The sequence below is a fragment of the Propithecus coquereli genome, unplaced genomic scaffold, assembly GCF_000956105.1.
Source record: "Propithecus coquereli isolate 6110/MARCELLA unplaced genomic scaffold, Pcoq_1.0 Scaffold646, whole genome shotgun sequence".
Classification (NCBI taxonomy): domain Eukaryota; kingdom Metazoa; phylum Chordata; class Mammalia; order Primates; family Indriidae; genus Propithecus; species Propithecus coquereli.
The window spans coordinates 584,251-601,293 of record NW_012152463.1 but is presented as its reverse complement, the minus strand read 5'-3'; the positions used below and the strand labels follow the sequence as shown (position 1 = coordinate 601,293).

General features: G+C 42.6%; 1 protein-coding gene across 1 annotated transcript in view; it reads right to left on the bottom strand.

The window, feature by feature from the left end:
- TTC7B (tetratricopeptide repeat domain 7B) overlaps positions 1–17,043 on the bottom strand; it is a 236,156-nt gene that overhangs the window by 143,508 nt on the left and 75,605 nt on the right. The window contains exon 6 of the mRNA XM_012660002.1: positions 4,624–4,702. Within this exon, the coding sequence (XP_012515456.1) occupies positions 4,624–4,702 (79 nt within the window). The remainder of the gene's footprint in view (positions 1–4,623; positions 4,703–17,043) is intronic.

Sequence of the window (17,043 nt, the reverse complement as noted above, 5' to 3'; positions counted from 1 at the left end):
ATTTTATTTTATTTTTGAGACAGGGTCTCACTCTGTTGCCCAGGCTAGAGTGCAGTGGTATCATCACAGCTAACTGCAACCTTAAGCTCCTGGGCTCAAGCGATCCTCCTGCTTCCAAGTAGCTGGGACTATACAAGTACACCACCATGAGAAGATAATTTTTCTATTTTTTGTAGACACAGGGTCTCACTATGTTGCTCAGGCTGTTTAACCATTTGTTTTTGTTTTTAATTTTTAAAAATTGTTTTTATTTCAGAATATTATGGGGGTACAAATGCTTTGGTCACATAAATTGCCTTTACACTGCCCAAGTCAAAGCTACAAGCATGCCCATCCCCTGGACAGCACATACCACGCCCATTAGGTGTGAATTTACCCATCCCCTCCTCCCCTCTCCCACCTGCTTGGTCCCCAATGAATGTTACTTCCATATGTGCATATAAGTGTTCATCAATTAATACCAATTTAACAGTGAATGCATGTGGTGTTTGTTTTTCCATTCTTGTGATACTTCACTGAGAAGAATGGGCTCCAGTTCCATCCAGGTTAATATAAGAGGTATTAGTTCACCCTTTTTTATGGCTCAGTAGTACTCCAAGGTATACATATACCTCATTTTATTAATCTACTCACATATTGGTGGGCACTTAGGTTGTTCCTACATCTTTGCAATTGTGAATTGTGCTGCAATGAATATATGAGTACAGGTGTCTTTTTTATAGAATGTCTTTTTTTCCTTTGGGTAAATACCCAATAATGGGATTGCTGGATCAAATGGCAGTTCTACTTTTAGTTCTTTGAGGTATCTCCATACTACTTTCCATAAAGGTTGTACTAGTTTGCAGTCCCACCAACAGTGTATGAATGTCCCTATCTCTTCGCATCCATGCCAACATTGGTTGTTTTGGGACTTTTTAATAAAAGCCATTCTCACTGGAGTTAAGTGATATCTCATTGTGGTTTTAATTTACCAGGTGGCATTTCCCTGATGATTAGAGATGTTGAGCATTTTTTCAAATGTTTGTTGGCCATTAGTCTACCTTCTTTTGAAATGGATAACGGACTTAAACCTAAGGCATGAAACCATAAGAATTATAGAAGAAAATGCTGGAAAAATTTTTATAGACATCAGCCTTGGCAAAGAATTTCTGAACAAGACCCCAAAAGCAATCACAGCAACAATAATAATAAATAAATGGGATCCGATCAAATTAAAAAGGGTCTGCACAGCCAAGGAAACAATCATGAGAGTGAACAGACAACCTACAGAATGGGAGAAAATATTTGCATGCTATACATCTGATAAAGGGCTGATAACTAGAATCTATAAAAAAACCTCAGGCAAATCAGCAAGAAAAAAATCAAACAACCTCATTAAAAAGTGCGCAAAGGACACAAACAGAAACTGTTTAACTGTTTTAAAGTGTACAATCCAATGGCATTTGGTACATTCACGATGTTGTATAACCATCACCACTACCTAGTTCCAGAACATTTTCATCATCCCCCCAAAAAAAAACTCTACACCCTTTAAGCAATGATTCCCCATTCCCCTTCCTCCCAGACCATGTGAACAACTAATAAGCCTTCTGTGTCTATGGATTTGCCTATTTTGGACATTTCGTATAAATGGAATGATACAATATGGGTCTTTTTGTGACTGGCTTCCTTCACTTAGCATGATGTCTTCAAGGTTCATCCATATTGTGCATGTATCAGTACTTGATTCCCTTTTATGGCTAAGTACACTCCATTGCATGGATAGACCACATTTTGTGTACCCATTTGTCAGTTCATAGACATTTGGTTTCCACCTTTTGGCTACCATAAATAGTGCTGCTATGAACATTCATGTGGAAGTTTTTGTTTGACCACCCGTTTTAAATTCTTTGGGGTATATACCTAGGGGTGGAATTACTGTAAATGTATTTGTTAATCCTTCTCTGCTATGGTCCAGATAGAATTTACCAAGCAACTTTTCCATCTCATAAGAATATCATAAATTTGCAATTATCAGCGAATATTGAAAGAATCATAGATATTAAGACTGATGGAAACACTGTCTTATGAATGGCATTATCTGGAGAAACTTTCTGATGTCCAGTGTAAGCCAAGACACCAGTGAATAAGACCAAGAAAGTGCTTCTCCAGCTAGGGTGGGAAAGAATGACACGTGGCAACTTTAGAATACACAGATTCTCGGGCCCTGTCCCAGACCTACTCTGTTGGAATTTCTGAGGCCGGGCATAGAGATATGTATTTGTTCAAAGCTCTTCAGATAATTCTGATGTACATCTTTGGTTAAGCACTCAAGGAATCAGAAACAGTTTAACTTCGGTCACTTGCAGATCATCAAGTGAGATCAAAAAGGCACACCTGTACCTCAGTGCCACACAAAGTGGGGAGTGTCTCCCTCCTGTTAGCACTGACCAGTCAGCAGCTCCAGCCTGCCCAGACGTTGTGTAGGAGCCTCTTCACTAGCCTTCTCAGAAACAAACATTGACATGAACCCCTCCCCTTCCTTCCCAACACATCTCTATTCAGAATCCTGCCTCATAGGATTTTTAAAAGTTAAAATCTATTGATTTGAAAATTATAAGCCTTAGACAATAATGAAGGATATTCTCTAATTTGGGAAAATAATGTTGAAGTCAGCAGTAAGCAGATTCCTGAGGTGTGTTTAGTGCACTTACACCTTTTAATGGGGAAAAAAATTCACTTCCTTAATCAAATATATATATATTTGAGAGTCAACGATATGAACAAATGTTCCGTATTTAAGCAATTTTGAAAGATTGGCCTTTTTAATGTACTTTTAAAACAATTATGAAAGCACCTGCCAATTTAATCCGTTACTTTCATCATGCTTCCATATCTTGGAAGAAGCTATTCATACTGACCAGTTGAGAAGTTTTATGAAATGCTGGGAGTACGTCAATCTGAGAGAAAAGATAGCTGGCAACAATTTTTATCCATGTTCTCGCAGGTTCTTTTGTCTTGAAGAACCTTAAAAATCTAAATGTTTTGTTTGAATTTTTTAAGACACCTATAAATCATATCAATATATAAATAAATATTAAGGGCCAAGTAAGTTCTTAGGCTGGGGCAGTGTGTGCGTGTGTGTGTGTGAAGTTGCTCATATTGTCTCACTCCCATAATTCTAGAAAAGTCTACTGCTTAGCCACCTGGCCCCACAATTTGTACATCTACCTCCTAAAAGTCTGAAGACACCAAAATGAAGTTAATGCCTTCATTTCCTGTAACATGAATCTCTTAGCCTCACCCACCTGAGTAATTTCCCACAGCATTTAAAGGATCGATGACAAAGGGAGGACAACAGCATGGATGACAAAAGACAATGCAATCTTACAGGGGGTGCTACATCAGTTGTGACATGTGACATTTGCTTAGCTTCTAATATGCACCATGCCATCACCCAAACACCAAATGGCTACGGCTCTATATGGTAAGCTGCAGAGGTGTAATTAATGAACCTCCTTCGATAGGAAAGTGAAGGATTACAAAGGAAGAGAGAGATTTCAAGTCAACGGGAGAGCCAAGTTGCTAATCAACTGTTAACCTAACTATCTTTTATATTTGTCTTCTAAATTTTATAGTCAATATAATTGGCCAACTAATTCCCGTCAAGATCTAATCTGCATTGCTCTCTGTGGGTTTTGGTATGAATTATAAGCATACAGCCTATCCCGTCAACACACTGGCAGCCAGGAGGCCCACAGTCTACCTGCCCTACAGGCTGCACTTCTTATGTTTCAGGAGAGAGCACTGCCAACAAGCACATGAAAAGATGCTCAACATCATTAGCCATCAGGGAAGGGCAAATCAAAACCACACTGGGATCTCACTGCATGCCCAATAGGACGGCTACAGCTCAAAAGATAACAAGCGTTGGCAAGGATGTGAAGGAATTGGAACCTTTGGAACTGCTGATGGGGATGTAAGATGGTGCAGTGCTTTGGAAAACAGTCTGGCAGTTCCTCAAAATGTTAAACACGGAGTCAGCATATGACCTAGTAATTCCACTTCTAGGTATACATCCAAGAGAAAAGGACACGTATGTCCACATAAAAACCTGTACATGAACATTCATAGGAGCATTATTTGTAATAGCCCCAAAGTGGAAACAACCCAATGTCCACCAACTGATGCATGGATAAGTCAGTATGATATATCCACACAATGGAGTATTATTTGGCAATAAAAAGGAAAGAAATACTGATACATACTGCAGCATGGAAGAGACTTGAAAGCATTATGATAAGTGAAGGAAGCCACATATTATATAATTCCATTTATATAAAATGTCCAAAACAGGCAAATCCATAGAAACAGAAAGTATTAAATAAGTCAGCAGTTGCCAAGGGCTAGAGGAAGGGGAAAATGGGGAGTGACTACTAATGAGTATAGCTTCTTTTGATTAAAATGTCCTGAAATTAAATATTTGTGATAGCTAAACAACTCTGCGAATATGTTAAAAACCATTGAATCGTATGCTGTAAATGGGTTAGTTACTATTTATATATTAATATAAAAACATACACATGTAAACATAGATGAGACAAGCACTGTGCTGGCCTCAAATGAGCCATTGGTCACACTTACCATTCGCAGGTTTTGAGTTGTTCTCGTTTCAACTGCTCTGAGAAGCTCTCTAAATCTTCCAACTCCTCTTGTCAAGTTCCTGTGTGCACACAGAATTTGACAGAGTTTCTATCTGGCGCGTATTAATATTAAATATTTTATACGCATATTTCAATGCATTTTGTCTACTTAAAATCTGTTGGCTAGATTTTAAGCAAACAGTTATTCTGCATATGTTAATCCACCTTTGGTCAACTCTGAAAAATATGACCCAAGATTGATAGTCTTTTGTGCTTTCTAACCCCTACCAAATTTTCTCAAGAAAATAAAAATCTGAAAATCAGTTCTGAGGCCGACAAATAAGAAAAATCAAGACCTAGGCCGGGTGCGGTGGCTCACACCTGTAATCCTAGCACTCTGGGAGGCCAAGGCGGGCGGATTGTTTGAGCTCAGGAGTTCGAAACCAGCCTGAGCAAGAGCGAGACCCCGTCTCTACTAAAAATAGAAAGAAATTAATTGGACAACTAAAAATACATAGAAAAAATTAGCCGGGCATTGTGGCACATGCCTGTAGTCTCAGCTACTCGGGAGGCTGAGGCAGAAGGATTGCTTGAGCCCAGGAGTTTGAGGTTGCTGTGAGCTAGGCTGACGCCACGGCACTCTGTCTCAAAAAAAAAAAAAAAAATCAAGACCTCTTACAAGAGTCTACCTTCAAATTTAGAATGGCTCTGCAGAGTGGGGGTGAAATCTATATTTTCATTTAAAAGGTAGGTGGCATCACTGGGCAAAAGGGTACAGGAATATCAGCAATGCACTGTGCGTAATGTGGGTAAAGGCTTTTTGTTGCAATTTTTATGGGCAAGACAAAGATAAAAGGTATGAAAAATCAGGGACTCCACCAAGCAACCACTCTGCATCTTTGAGAACATAAATCACTATTCAGTAAATTCATCAAACCAACTTCTCTGAACCCTGCATTGACAACAAGAAGCAACGGGTCAGAAGCCTGTTTTGAGAGTGAGTGTGATGACTGGAACCCGAGCTTCCTGAGTGTGACCAGAACACATCTCTCCTCACTGCCCCACACACCCCACAGAGACGTGTTTGAGTGACGTATTTCATTAAGGCACGAATAATTCTTTAGTAACATCCTGGTCAATATATTCAAGACCCACTTGTTGTCCTCTCTGAAAACTGCCCGGTCGGTTTAGCTGGGAACACTTTCCAGCTGGTCCCTTTACATTGAGCACTGCCACCACCTATGACAAAACTTGGTGATATTTATAACCTGCTCATTAGAACACATCTCATCTTTCCAAAAAGCCACAGCACAGGTCAGCCAGTGCAAACCTGTCAGTCTCTGCAGGCTGCGGCAGATGCTCTAGGTATTTGGCTCTCTTCTTGGATGACATTTCAAACCATGCCAAGGTATTAAATCAAGCTGAATGTGGGTTCTGTAAGTTACGAGCCCTCACGAGGGCTATTAATTCGTATCTTATACCTACACAACATCCCAGGGCTCTCATTCACAAGAATGGCCCGAGAACTTTAAGATAATGGGTTATTGGCATAGGTATATAAATACTCCCATAGTCCTCTCACCCACACATGTCAGATAATATCAGATCAGAAGCTTTGTGGCGGCATAAAAAGACAAGCTTGTGCTCAGGACTCCAAGCAGCACTAACGGAACTCTAACAGCAACACGAATAAAAATTAGGGAGCAGGCCCTGGGACATGCAATCTACTCTGCTTTCTCCTTCATTTGTTTTTATGCGATCCATGTTCACAGGCAACAAAGTGCATTTGCTTTGGACTGAAGCTTGGTTCTCTTAAGTAACATGGAGGGAAGGAAATAGCTACAGCTAAAAAAGGCATGGGTATGGATATGGTAGTCTAATTTTATTCCAGAATCACTAATTAAGTTCCTACTATGTACAAAAGGAAAGTTATTTCCTTTTCCATATTTATTTTTCACACTCATACTTTGCACTGTATGAAATAAGCGTTTGGCCGAGGAAACATAATTGAAGACCCTCATAGAAAGGGATGATTTACTAGGGAAAATTAGGCCTTGAATAAGCAGTATCAAATCTAAACATTATACCCTGGGGAAGGCTACAAATAAGAATTGGTCATTCAGAATGCCTCCTATGCCCTCCTTGCAGAATGAGCTACTTACATAGTTATAGAAGCACAGAATTTTCTAGCTATAAACGATCCAACACAAGCTGGTCCATTATGACACAGAAGTGAAAGGGCTTGCTCAGGCTCATAAACCTAGGGAGAGAGCGAGCTGAGAGCTTTCTACCGTATTCTATTACCTTCCTGGGTAAATGAGAGCTTGCAAACAGAAGTGTAACTCTAGAGGAAAGAACAAAATAGGAATCCAAGAGCTCAGGTCTGTGCTTTGCACCATTAATATGCAAATTACTTAATATATTTATAACATCAATTCTGTGTGCTCCAGTGATGACAGCTAGTGAGATACTCCTAGGTACTGGTTCAAAACTGGAAAGAAAATCCGTTGGCCCAGGTGAAGCCCAGTGTCTGAGGGTAATGCCCTCGGCTGCCTAAAGAGAGAAATGATGGACAGAGAAATTCAATTCCCCTTTAAGGTGCACGATGGTTTCTCCCATGCAGGACCGAGGCCCTCTGGTGGAGAAACAGAGGAAGTCGTCCTAACTGAAGGAGCCACACACATGATGAGGCAAAACCGCAACTGGGAGCGTATTTCCAATGCAGCCTTTGAAGCTAATGTGAGTTTTTCTCAAACTGTTTACAGTTTAGTGTTGGAAAGAGTTTAGGATTCAGAATCAAATTCTTCTTCAAGCTGGGAAGAATCCTGCTTGCAAACAAAGAATCCACAATAACCCTAAACGGAGCAGGCCCAAGGCTGTGGCCTATTCAAATGACGGTGGCCCCAGGGAAGGACAGCTGTGCTCCGATCCAGCCCAGCCGCAGCACAACCTGACAGCAAGGAAAGGACCGGAGGTGAGAGACTGCGCATTTTAAGGCGCCCCAAATGCAAAAACACACAATTCTCAGCAAGTCCTATACGAATCAAACATTTTTTAATCACATAATTTTATCCAACTAATCACTTCCACTGTTACCATGAGAGCAGGACAAAAATTTGTTTTAAGCTACATAATCATGATAGAAAGGAATGAAAAATAGAAATTAATTTGCACGAATTATATTCCAAACGCTGTGAGATAACCCGATTTGAGGGAAGTAAACAAAACCCACATGATTGCCTTCGTATCTCTAAACTATGTTTATTCTTAAAATGTTGAGATCCATTAAATATCTAGAATGAACTGTTACTTAAAATCCCCGCTCCAAAACGAAGACAAGAGAGCCAAGGGAATCTCCCTGGTTTTGAGGATTTCCACAGACCCTTGACATTAGGTCATTTATTCCATTTCAACACCCTTGACTGAGAGAGTGCAATGATGTCAGAATTCATTATGGTAAACTATTCTCAAAACAAATGTTCTGGCCAGCATTTGAGCAGCGGGCACTCTGGCAAGCTGTCAGAACTTGGGGTTCATCTCCTGCCTTTGCTTTGGCAAGCTTCCTGAGCTGGGTGCACTACTCTCCACGTGGAAAGGATCCCAACAGCTCCGCTATTACCAAGGAGCAAAGGGCCCGCAAGTCCCCGGAGCACCAGCTGCTTGTTCAACCTGTCAGGCAGGCAAAACCCTGCTTTCGCTCACGAATTTCACTGTCTGTCCCCAAGCTGGCAGGGAGAGCTCAGGCCAGTGTCCTACAGCCTTGGTCTTGTTCAGACCCTGTCTCCCCTCTGGTGGGAAAGCCTACCACTTTTCACAGTGACATATTCTGCTCTTCCCTTGACCTACTTCCATTTTTTCTTCTCCTCCCTTTTCTTTTCATCCTCCTGCTGCCGAGCCTCCTCCTTACCAGGGCTTCTTTGCTGGCCCTTTGGTCAGCACAAAAGCATGACTTCCTGACAATCAGCACTGGCCCCCACAGGCCGTCAGGACACCCAGGGAGGGCACTGATGCTCCAGCACTTGCCCTCCTTCCTGAGCCTCCCTCCTGGCCACGGGCTGCAGTCCCCCCTCCGGCCCTGCGGCAGCGTTTTCCTAGGCTGGGCTCCGAAATGTACATCCTTACCTGCAAGCTCCCAGCAGCGCCTGGTTTTGTCCTGTTCTGTTTGACAACTCTGAACAATATTCTCAGCTCTTTAATATTGTCACCTGTCCCTCTGTACTATCAAACCAAGGGGGAAATGTACATGGGGCGGAAGCCTGAGCTCTAAACTCAAAATGGAAAACCAAGGCTGGGAGAAACTCAGGACTTGAGAACTGTTTCAGCTTGTGAGGGGTGGAACTTCGATGCCAGCACAGTACGTTTTTTTATTCCTTCTTTCATTTCTTGGGAGCTGGGTGGGAAAAGACAATTCCTCCCTTTAACTTGTCCTTCCAAATTATCTTCTGACCTCCAAGTTTGACCCAGGCCAACAAAACACTTAAACTCAGTATCGCCTGTCATTATCATGCAAACATCACATTAGTGATGTGAATAAAAGACTTTTTCTAGCGGATGTCAAATTCTTGGGTGATGAGGGAAAAGTACCCTTGCTGGAGTACATTCAGTATTTTTTTCTCCTCTGTGACTAAGAATTTTGTGACTGAAGATCAGTTACACGCTAACACAATAGATCTCTTACAGCAAAGAAATCATTTGCCTTTTTCCATGTTTTTTCTTACCAACTAGTACTTACGAAACTCTTAAGCAGTAGGCTATTTCAACAATTATTGAGCAATGTTTCACATCAGGTTCCAGGCTGGCCCCCGAGGATGCGCTGGCGAACGAGGGTACCATCCCTCCCTTAGGGAGCTTAGATGGATTCACAGCCCCACAAGAATGTGTGCACCTCCAAGGCAGAGACCTTGCTTTTTCTCACTGACATGATCCGAGGCTCTCAAATAGAGCTGGGCATACAGGAAGTGCTCAATAAATACGTGTTGAGTGAATGAAAGTCAGAACCATCGTGAGCTGAATGAACCAAGACCACAAGGGGATATATTTGCCACCTGTTTCTTGTCTCCGTTTTCACCGAGCAGGGACCAACAGGCAGCAAAGCCTGGGCCTCTCCTACCTACTGCATGTGTCCTACACGCTCAGGGACATTCCTTGTAGTGTGGGGACCTGGGGGAGCAGCACTCCTACACTAAGTGACAAGCCGGCCTAATAGCTTCTAGAGAGCTGTGTGGATAATGAGGATTTTGAGGTTTTTAAAAAAACTTTCCAGGCATTTCAGGAAAACTTCCCTGCCCTTGTGCCTTCACATGCACTCCTCTCTGTCTGAAGGGTCCCAGGGGACTCTAAGAGAACCTTCAAGACCCAGGACCAAGGCCAGCCTTGGGAAACTTTTCCTAGCTTCCACAGGAAGAGAGACAGGCACTGCTTCCTGGGCGCTCCCAAAACTCTGTATGCATTTTCAGCCTAGATAGCATGTACCGCACTGATTTTCATTTGAACTTGTATCTGTACACCAGCCAAACTGCAATCATCTTGAGAGCAAAAGCCCTCTTTGCACCCACCTCTCCTTGTTCACAGAACCAGCTAGGTACCCATGACACTTAAAAAGCTGAGTGCCCCAAAAAGAAAGAAAAGATTGAACATAATCTTATATTCTAAAATCCCTTTCCCCATCCTCCTTGCTGAAAAGAGGTTTCTTGATTACAAAGGGGACCAGAAGCTACTTCTTACGTTATGAAATACATCCCATCAGGATTCTGGACATTGTCAACACTTGTAACCCTAGAAAACCAGAAATATTCCATGTATCTTCTAGGTCAACTGTTTTCAGTTCTCGGGCTTCGGAATGGCTTCCCTTTCATTTATATAACCCTCAGTATCACCTATTTTGAAAAAGTCTGAAATAAAAACCAGATATCCAGAGATGGAAAGTGGGAGAAGAAAAAGACATCCTTCACAGTCCAAAAGGACGCTCTGGCCAGCTGTCAGGGAGCTGTCTTTCCCAGAATGGACTCCAGCTTCTCCCCCTGCACACGCTCCTCCCCTCGTATCCAGTGACATGCCTTTGTGAAGACAGATGGCTCGCTGCAGTCAGGGGCCAGGGATCAAACCCACAACCTTGGCCTCGTTAGCAAAGGACTCTCCCTGAGCAATGGAGTTAGCCAGCTGCAGCCTAGATATAGTGACGGAGGGTGTGACAACCATCCACACCGGGATGCGAACAAGCAGGCGAAGTTTCCGGATGTCTCATTTCAAACCTAATGAGAGTTGTACTAGGCTTAACAACATTTTTTGGACTACCTCAGCAACTAGGGCTTCCTCGTGACAAAAGCGGAGTGAATTATACATTTGGTCAGCCAGCCAGGCGGCAAATGGTAGTGCACTGAGGAGGACGATGCACCAGGCAGTGTATCAGGCACCAGAGACACAAAGTCAAGTGAGTCACAGAGAGCGGCTTCTCGGAGCTCACATTTATGGGTCGGTAAACAAGTCCTTCAACATGGCGCACGAAAGGCCTATAAATGAAAGATGGCAAACTGCTACGAGAGCTCAGTCAAAAGAACAACTCACCCTTTCCACTCCCCTAAACCCCGAGTCCCTGAGGAAATACGAACTATGGAAAGGCTTGTCCCATCTCATGTCCTTCCTTTCAACCTCTGGCAATGAGTCAAAGGGTATCAATCCTCTTTCCAAAAAGAGAGAGAGAGAGAGAACGAACGTGCCTACTATGCACTAGGAAAGAAGTCAGGCGCAGCAAATGCAATAGTGAGTCACTCAACAAATGTGCTTCCTCATGTACTTGTATTTTAATGATGTCCAGTTTAACCCTAGGAGGCCAATGGTATCCAACACATACTTGGACTCCTCGGTCTAACAATACTTATGATAAACTAACCAGAACTTACCTATCATAGAAGGATTGTCCTCCAAAGTATTTACCTGGGAGTCCATACACCTATCTATATACTTAAAGAGACAAAACAGAGTTGTGGTTAAGGACTCTGGAGCCAGATGATGTGGGTTCAAATCCAAGCTTCACCACTTACTAATTGTTGATCTTGTGCAAGTGTCTGTGCCTCAGTTTCCTAACCTATAAAATGAAAATCACACCTATACCCACCTCGTTGATTTGTTGTAAGAATGAAACAAGTTAACACATGTAGGAAGTGCTTTTTAAGTATTTGACATTATTACTCCTATTATCCTTAAAACTCTGCCATTGTTCAAAAAACTTTTCAGGCCCTCTCTGCGAGGCCGAGGCGGGCGGACTGTTTGAGCTCAGGAGTTCGAAACCAGCCTGAACAAGAGCGAGACCCTGTCTCCACTAAAAATAGAAAGAAATTAATCAGACAACTAAAAATATATAGAAAAAATTAGCCGGGCATGGTGGTGCATGCCTGTAGTCCCAGCTACTCGGGAGGCTGAGGCAGAAGGATTGCTTGAGCCCAGGAGTTTGAGGTTGCTGTGAGCTAGGCTGACGCCACGGCACTCTAGCCCGGGTAACACAGTGAGACTCTGTTTCAAAAAAAAAAAAAAACTTTTCAAATTCTGGAATCTACCTTCCAGTCAATTTATAGCACATGAAAATCTGCTTTACTTCCTTGGAGTCATTTAATTTTGAAGGGGAAAAAAAAGTTACTCCCCAGTTTGACTCATTCATTCACTTTGCTATTTACTGAAAGCCTACTATGTCCCAGGAACTCCCCTACCTAATTCCCAGGTTTGGCCCACAATGACAAAAGACAACAACTTATGTCAGACGAGGACAGTAAAAAACTCTTCCTCTGGGGCTCTGTGGACTCTCCTGGAAAATGATGGTGACATCTCCTAAGAGTGCTGGTGCCTGGCCGCGGGGTAGGGGCGTGGACAGATGCAACACTGATGTAGAGGGAACCAGTGGTGTTTGGCAAGTGAATCTTGACTGTTCTCTCTCACTTAGCACAGCCAACATTTGGAGATTGTTCTGAATTAATTGAAAAGGGCCAGACCAAACTCAAAAATGTGAAATTGGGTGGTGAATTACCAAAGTTTGATGAACCCATAACACAAAGCTGAAAAGAGAAAAGCTCAGCAACAGCATGATTTACTTGCACGGGGGGAAGGTCTGCTCCAGACTCGGCCTGGGTTGGAAGACATCGAGCCGGGGGAGAGCGGGAGGGGCTGGGGCCCCATCGGCCTGCTCCGTAACTGCACAGAACACGGACGAGCACTAGGCCAATTTAGTGTTCACTGCAAAAGTCAGTGAAGGTGTAGAGGAAAGACGATCTGGAAGGTGGAAATGTTCTGCTGACAATATGACTTCATTAATCAATTCTAAGTGGCAAAGTTTTGGCCATGATGTTCATCCAGGCAATTGGGCTGTGGAGAAGAAAGGCAGAAAGGACATCGAGGGGAGGAAAGTCTTTCCAAACATACTCCAAGGACTTGAGCTGAAAGTTCAAATGCAAGGATGAGAGTGCCATGTTCTCTTCCATTTCAATTAGCGGGAAACAAGAGAAGTACATTTCCAAAACAACTCTGGGGACATTTCAAAGCTACGACAAGTGAGAAAAAATCCAAGGGAATCCTTTGAAAGAAAGAAAAAAGGCTTTTACATGTACAGCGGTAAAATGGATGTACGTGTACAGTGGTCCAAATGGCTTCAGGGGCGGAGCAGCTGGCAAAGGTGGGAGAAGAGACACCACGAGATAAGGGGAGCGGCGCCATCAGGCCCTGCCTGCCTACAGGTCTCCAGCTCAAACCAGGCCAGGTAAACGCAACAGAGAAAGGAGGATCTTTGCCATTAAATTGGTAAATAAAAGCCTCTAATATTTTTCTTGGGGAAACAAAGCAGTACTGCTCGGTTAGAGGCAGCATGGTGCCGTGTGGGATTTCCACACATCCTTGTGAGTCATACCAGATAACCTGCCTAGGCCTGGGAAAGGCTCATAAGTTGAGGAAGGAGAAGAAAAGGGCAAAGGTTGAAAGTGATCATGAGAAGGACAGGAAGGGAGAATGGAATGAGAGCCATCTGGAAACACGGCAAAGGGAACAAATACCAGATGTGGCCAGGTGCCATGGCTCATGCCTATAATCCTAGCACTTTGGGAGGCTGAGGGAGAAATTTGAGATGAGCCTGAGCAAGGGCAAGATCCTGTCTCGACAAAAAACAGAAAAATTAGCTGGGTGTAGTGACGTGCACCTGTAGTCCCAGCTACTCGGGAGGCTGAGGCAGGCGGGTCACTTGAGCCCAGGAGTTTGAGGTTGCAGTGAGCTAGGATGACACCACTGCACTCTAGCTGGGGCGACAGTGAGAGCCTGACTCAAAAACAACAAAACAACAAAACAAAACAAACAACAAAAAAAAAAAAAAACAGGTGCTAGGCATGTACTGAGAAGGGGAAGAACTGGCCAGCAGGCTTCACCTTGCCTTTTCCTCGTCTATAAAATGGGCCTAGTACCTACTTCCAACGCCTGAGTGAGATGGCACCTGAGAAACTCCTGCCTTGGTGCTGAAAAACATGTCAGTCCTCCCATTCCCCAGCCAGTTGCTCTCTCCCACTGCCCACCACCTGGCCCTTCATTCCACTTATTAATTCTAACATTTATTGGGGAAAAGCCAAAAGCAGCCACGAAACAGTGCAAAATCAGAACTGGTTTCTAGGATATACTATGTCAAAATTTTCTTCTCAGTTGTGGTTTTATACATGAGGAAACAGGCTCAGAAATATCAGGTAACATGCTCATGATCACGCGGCCCACAAATAGAAGATCCGAACTCAGGCCCTATCTGATTCCAGTACCCAGAAAAAGTTGCAGACGATCCCTGTTCCACAGAAGCCTGCAAACAGACTGGGAAATGGGACTGACTCCTATGACAAAAAGAAAAGCAAGACAGAGGCAGGAGAGCAGCACGGGCCAGAGGAAGTCCCTGTACCTGGACATAACTGGCTCCAAAGAAAGGGGTGGGATCCGTGGCCTCCCCCGTGGGGGTGGGTGACAAAAAGATAGGAGAGTTTCTGTAGACTGGTCCGAGCTTCACAGGAGAAACAGAACTTGGAAGTAAGATGGTGTCAGAGAAGGAGACTACTGTTGATAAGAAGGTGATGATGTAGAAGTGGGTCTGTCTGCAAGTCATTAGGACAAGCTCCTAAAGGAAATTCTGTCATCACACAGCACCTCAGTTAGTCCTCTCTTCCCAGTCCGAATTCGCATGCACTCAGATGGGGAGCTCGGGTTTACCCTGGCACTGTTGATAGGAAAAAATCTTTGCCAAGCATATTCACAGGGCAAATGATCTGTGAGAAGAATATTTAATTTGCTCAGGGGAATGAGCTATTTTCAAGCCCCTCTAAGCCATCCAGAAGAGCTATTATTTACTAATAAACCACTGACAAGAAAAGCAAAATTATTGTATTCTCTCATCAACAAAGTCCTCCGGAAGACTCTGGGCTCCTTTAGGACAGAGATGGGGTCCCCACTGCCAGGAGAGAATGAGACTCAGCTAGGATGAAATGAGATACAACCGCTGCTCAGTAAATGTTAGCCATCTTCTGAGACGCCACTGGTTCCATGTCATTCCCCAACCCATTATTCTACGTGGTTTTCCCACAAACCTAGTGAGGTAGGCAGGAATTCATTACCCTCAACTGACAGAGAGGGAAACTGAGTCCCAGAGAGGAAAAGGGGGAGGCCAGCCCAACAGCCCCATGGGGGAGTGGCTGGGCTGGGACCTGAATGCCCTCTTCGTTCCCAAGCAGGGACGACTCCTCCCCTATCCTCTGCCAGGCACTGTTCTATCCCGTTTCTTATTTGACCCTTGTTTCTTTTTTAATCTTTTTATTGTATAAAATACAGATACAGAATGCCATATAAAACAGATGTATGGCTTAGGGGATTATTATAACGCAAATATCCTTGTGACTACTACCCAAGTTAAAAAAAAAAAAAAAAACATTGCCATTCACCCCAATTTAATAGGCCCTTCCATCCAAAAGTAACTACCGCCCTGACGTTTCTAGTAATTGCTCCATTACTCAAGTATGCGTCCCTACACTGTAGTTTAGTTATTTGATGATTCTCTAAAATCTCTCTTACTGTATGTATTCCCCATCTACCTACCTCTCTTTATTCTGTTTTAAAAATGTTTAATTATTATGAGTAAACCTCTTTCTTTTCCTTAAAATTAATCTGCCAAAGAATCCGAACTGTTTGACCTACAGAGTTTCCCATTGGCTAGAAAACCAATGGGAACTGTACACTCATGGTACAGTTCAAACTATCCCTCTGTTCTCTGTATTTCCTGCAATTTGGCAGCTGGATCCTGAGGCTTGATCAATTCAGGTTCAATCCCTCTGGCGAGACTTTAGCAGTGGTGTGCTCCTGTTTTGATGTTAGCAGCCCTTGATGCTCAATGCTGAGATGCATCAATCTCCTAAAGGGTGAGATTCTAATTCTCTCACTGTATTCTCATTAATTACCTAGAATAATTTTATAAAGAGATGTTTCCCTTCATATAATATTTGGCTTTCCAGTAGCTCACTACATACAGTAAAATGTTTGATTCTTTCCATTCATTTGCTTAGCTTTCGAGATACTGAATTAGAACTCATGAATGTCAACATATTTGATGAGTCTACTGCAATTTTTATTCTTCTTGAAAATTCAAATTGTCACATATTTGATCTGGGTCCTTTTAAAAGGACTTAATAATCTTTGAAAGTTTCCTCACTATCTAAATGTACGTACAGATGTTCCAAGCTCATCTAATACATTTCCTGTCCCAGAACTGGAATGAGGTTTCTTTTATTGGAATGTGATATTTCAAGATCACAATCTAGGAGCTAGGGCTGTTCATTGCTAATGGATCAGTCACCATGACCAGAATATCTCCCCCCAACACACACATATATGTGTGGCTATATACACACACATGTACACATATATCCATCCATCCATATACACACAAATACCTCAGATTTCATACTGATATTTCCAATTCAATCATTCAAATTCAGGACTACAGTTTTCCCTAGACTACTTAAAATTCTGGTTCTTAAGAACACAGGGGATATTAGAATATTCCATAACTATTCAGTTGCTTTATTCCATGTTATACAAGAAAGTTTCAGAATAACTATACTAATAATACCACCATCAATTATGATTACTGAAAAGTTATAAAAAACTTGTTTTCTGCATATGCAATCAGGATTTTTGTTCCGTTTTTTATTTACATACTATCTGTATTTCCATTTTATACTATGTCTATTATGAGACATGCAAAGGAACAGGAAAGTCTGACCAAAGCTCAGAAAAAATAGCAGTCAATATGAACTCACTTCAAATGGGCCCACATGTTGGATTTAGCAGACAAAAGCTTCAAAGAAGCTATTATAAGTATGATCAAAAAATCAGCAAATCATTTCTTTCTATTTTTTTTTTTTTT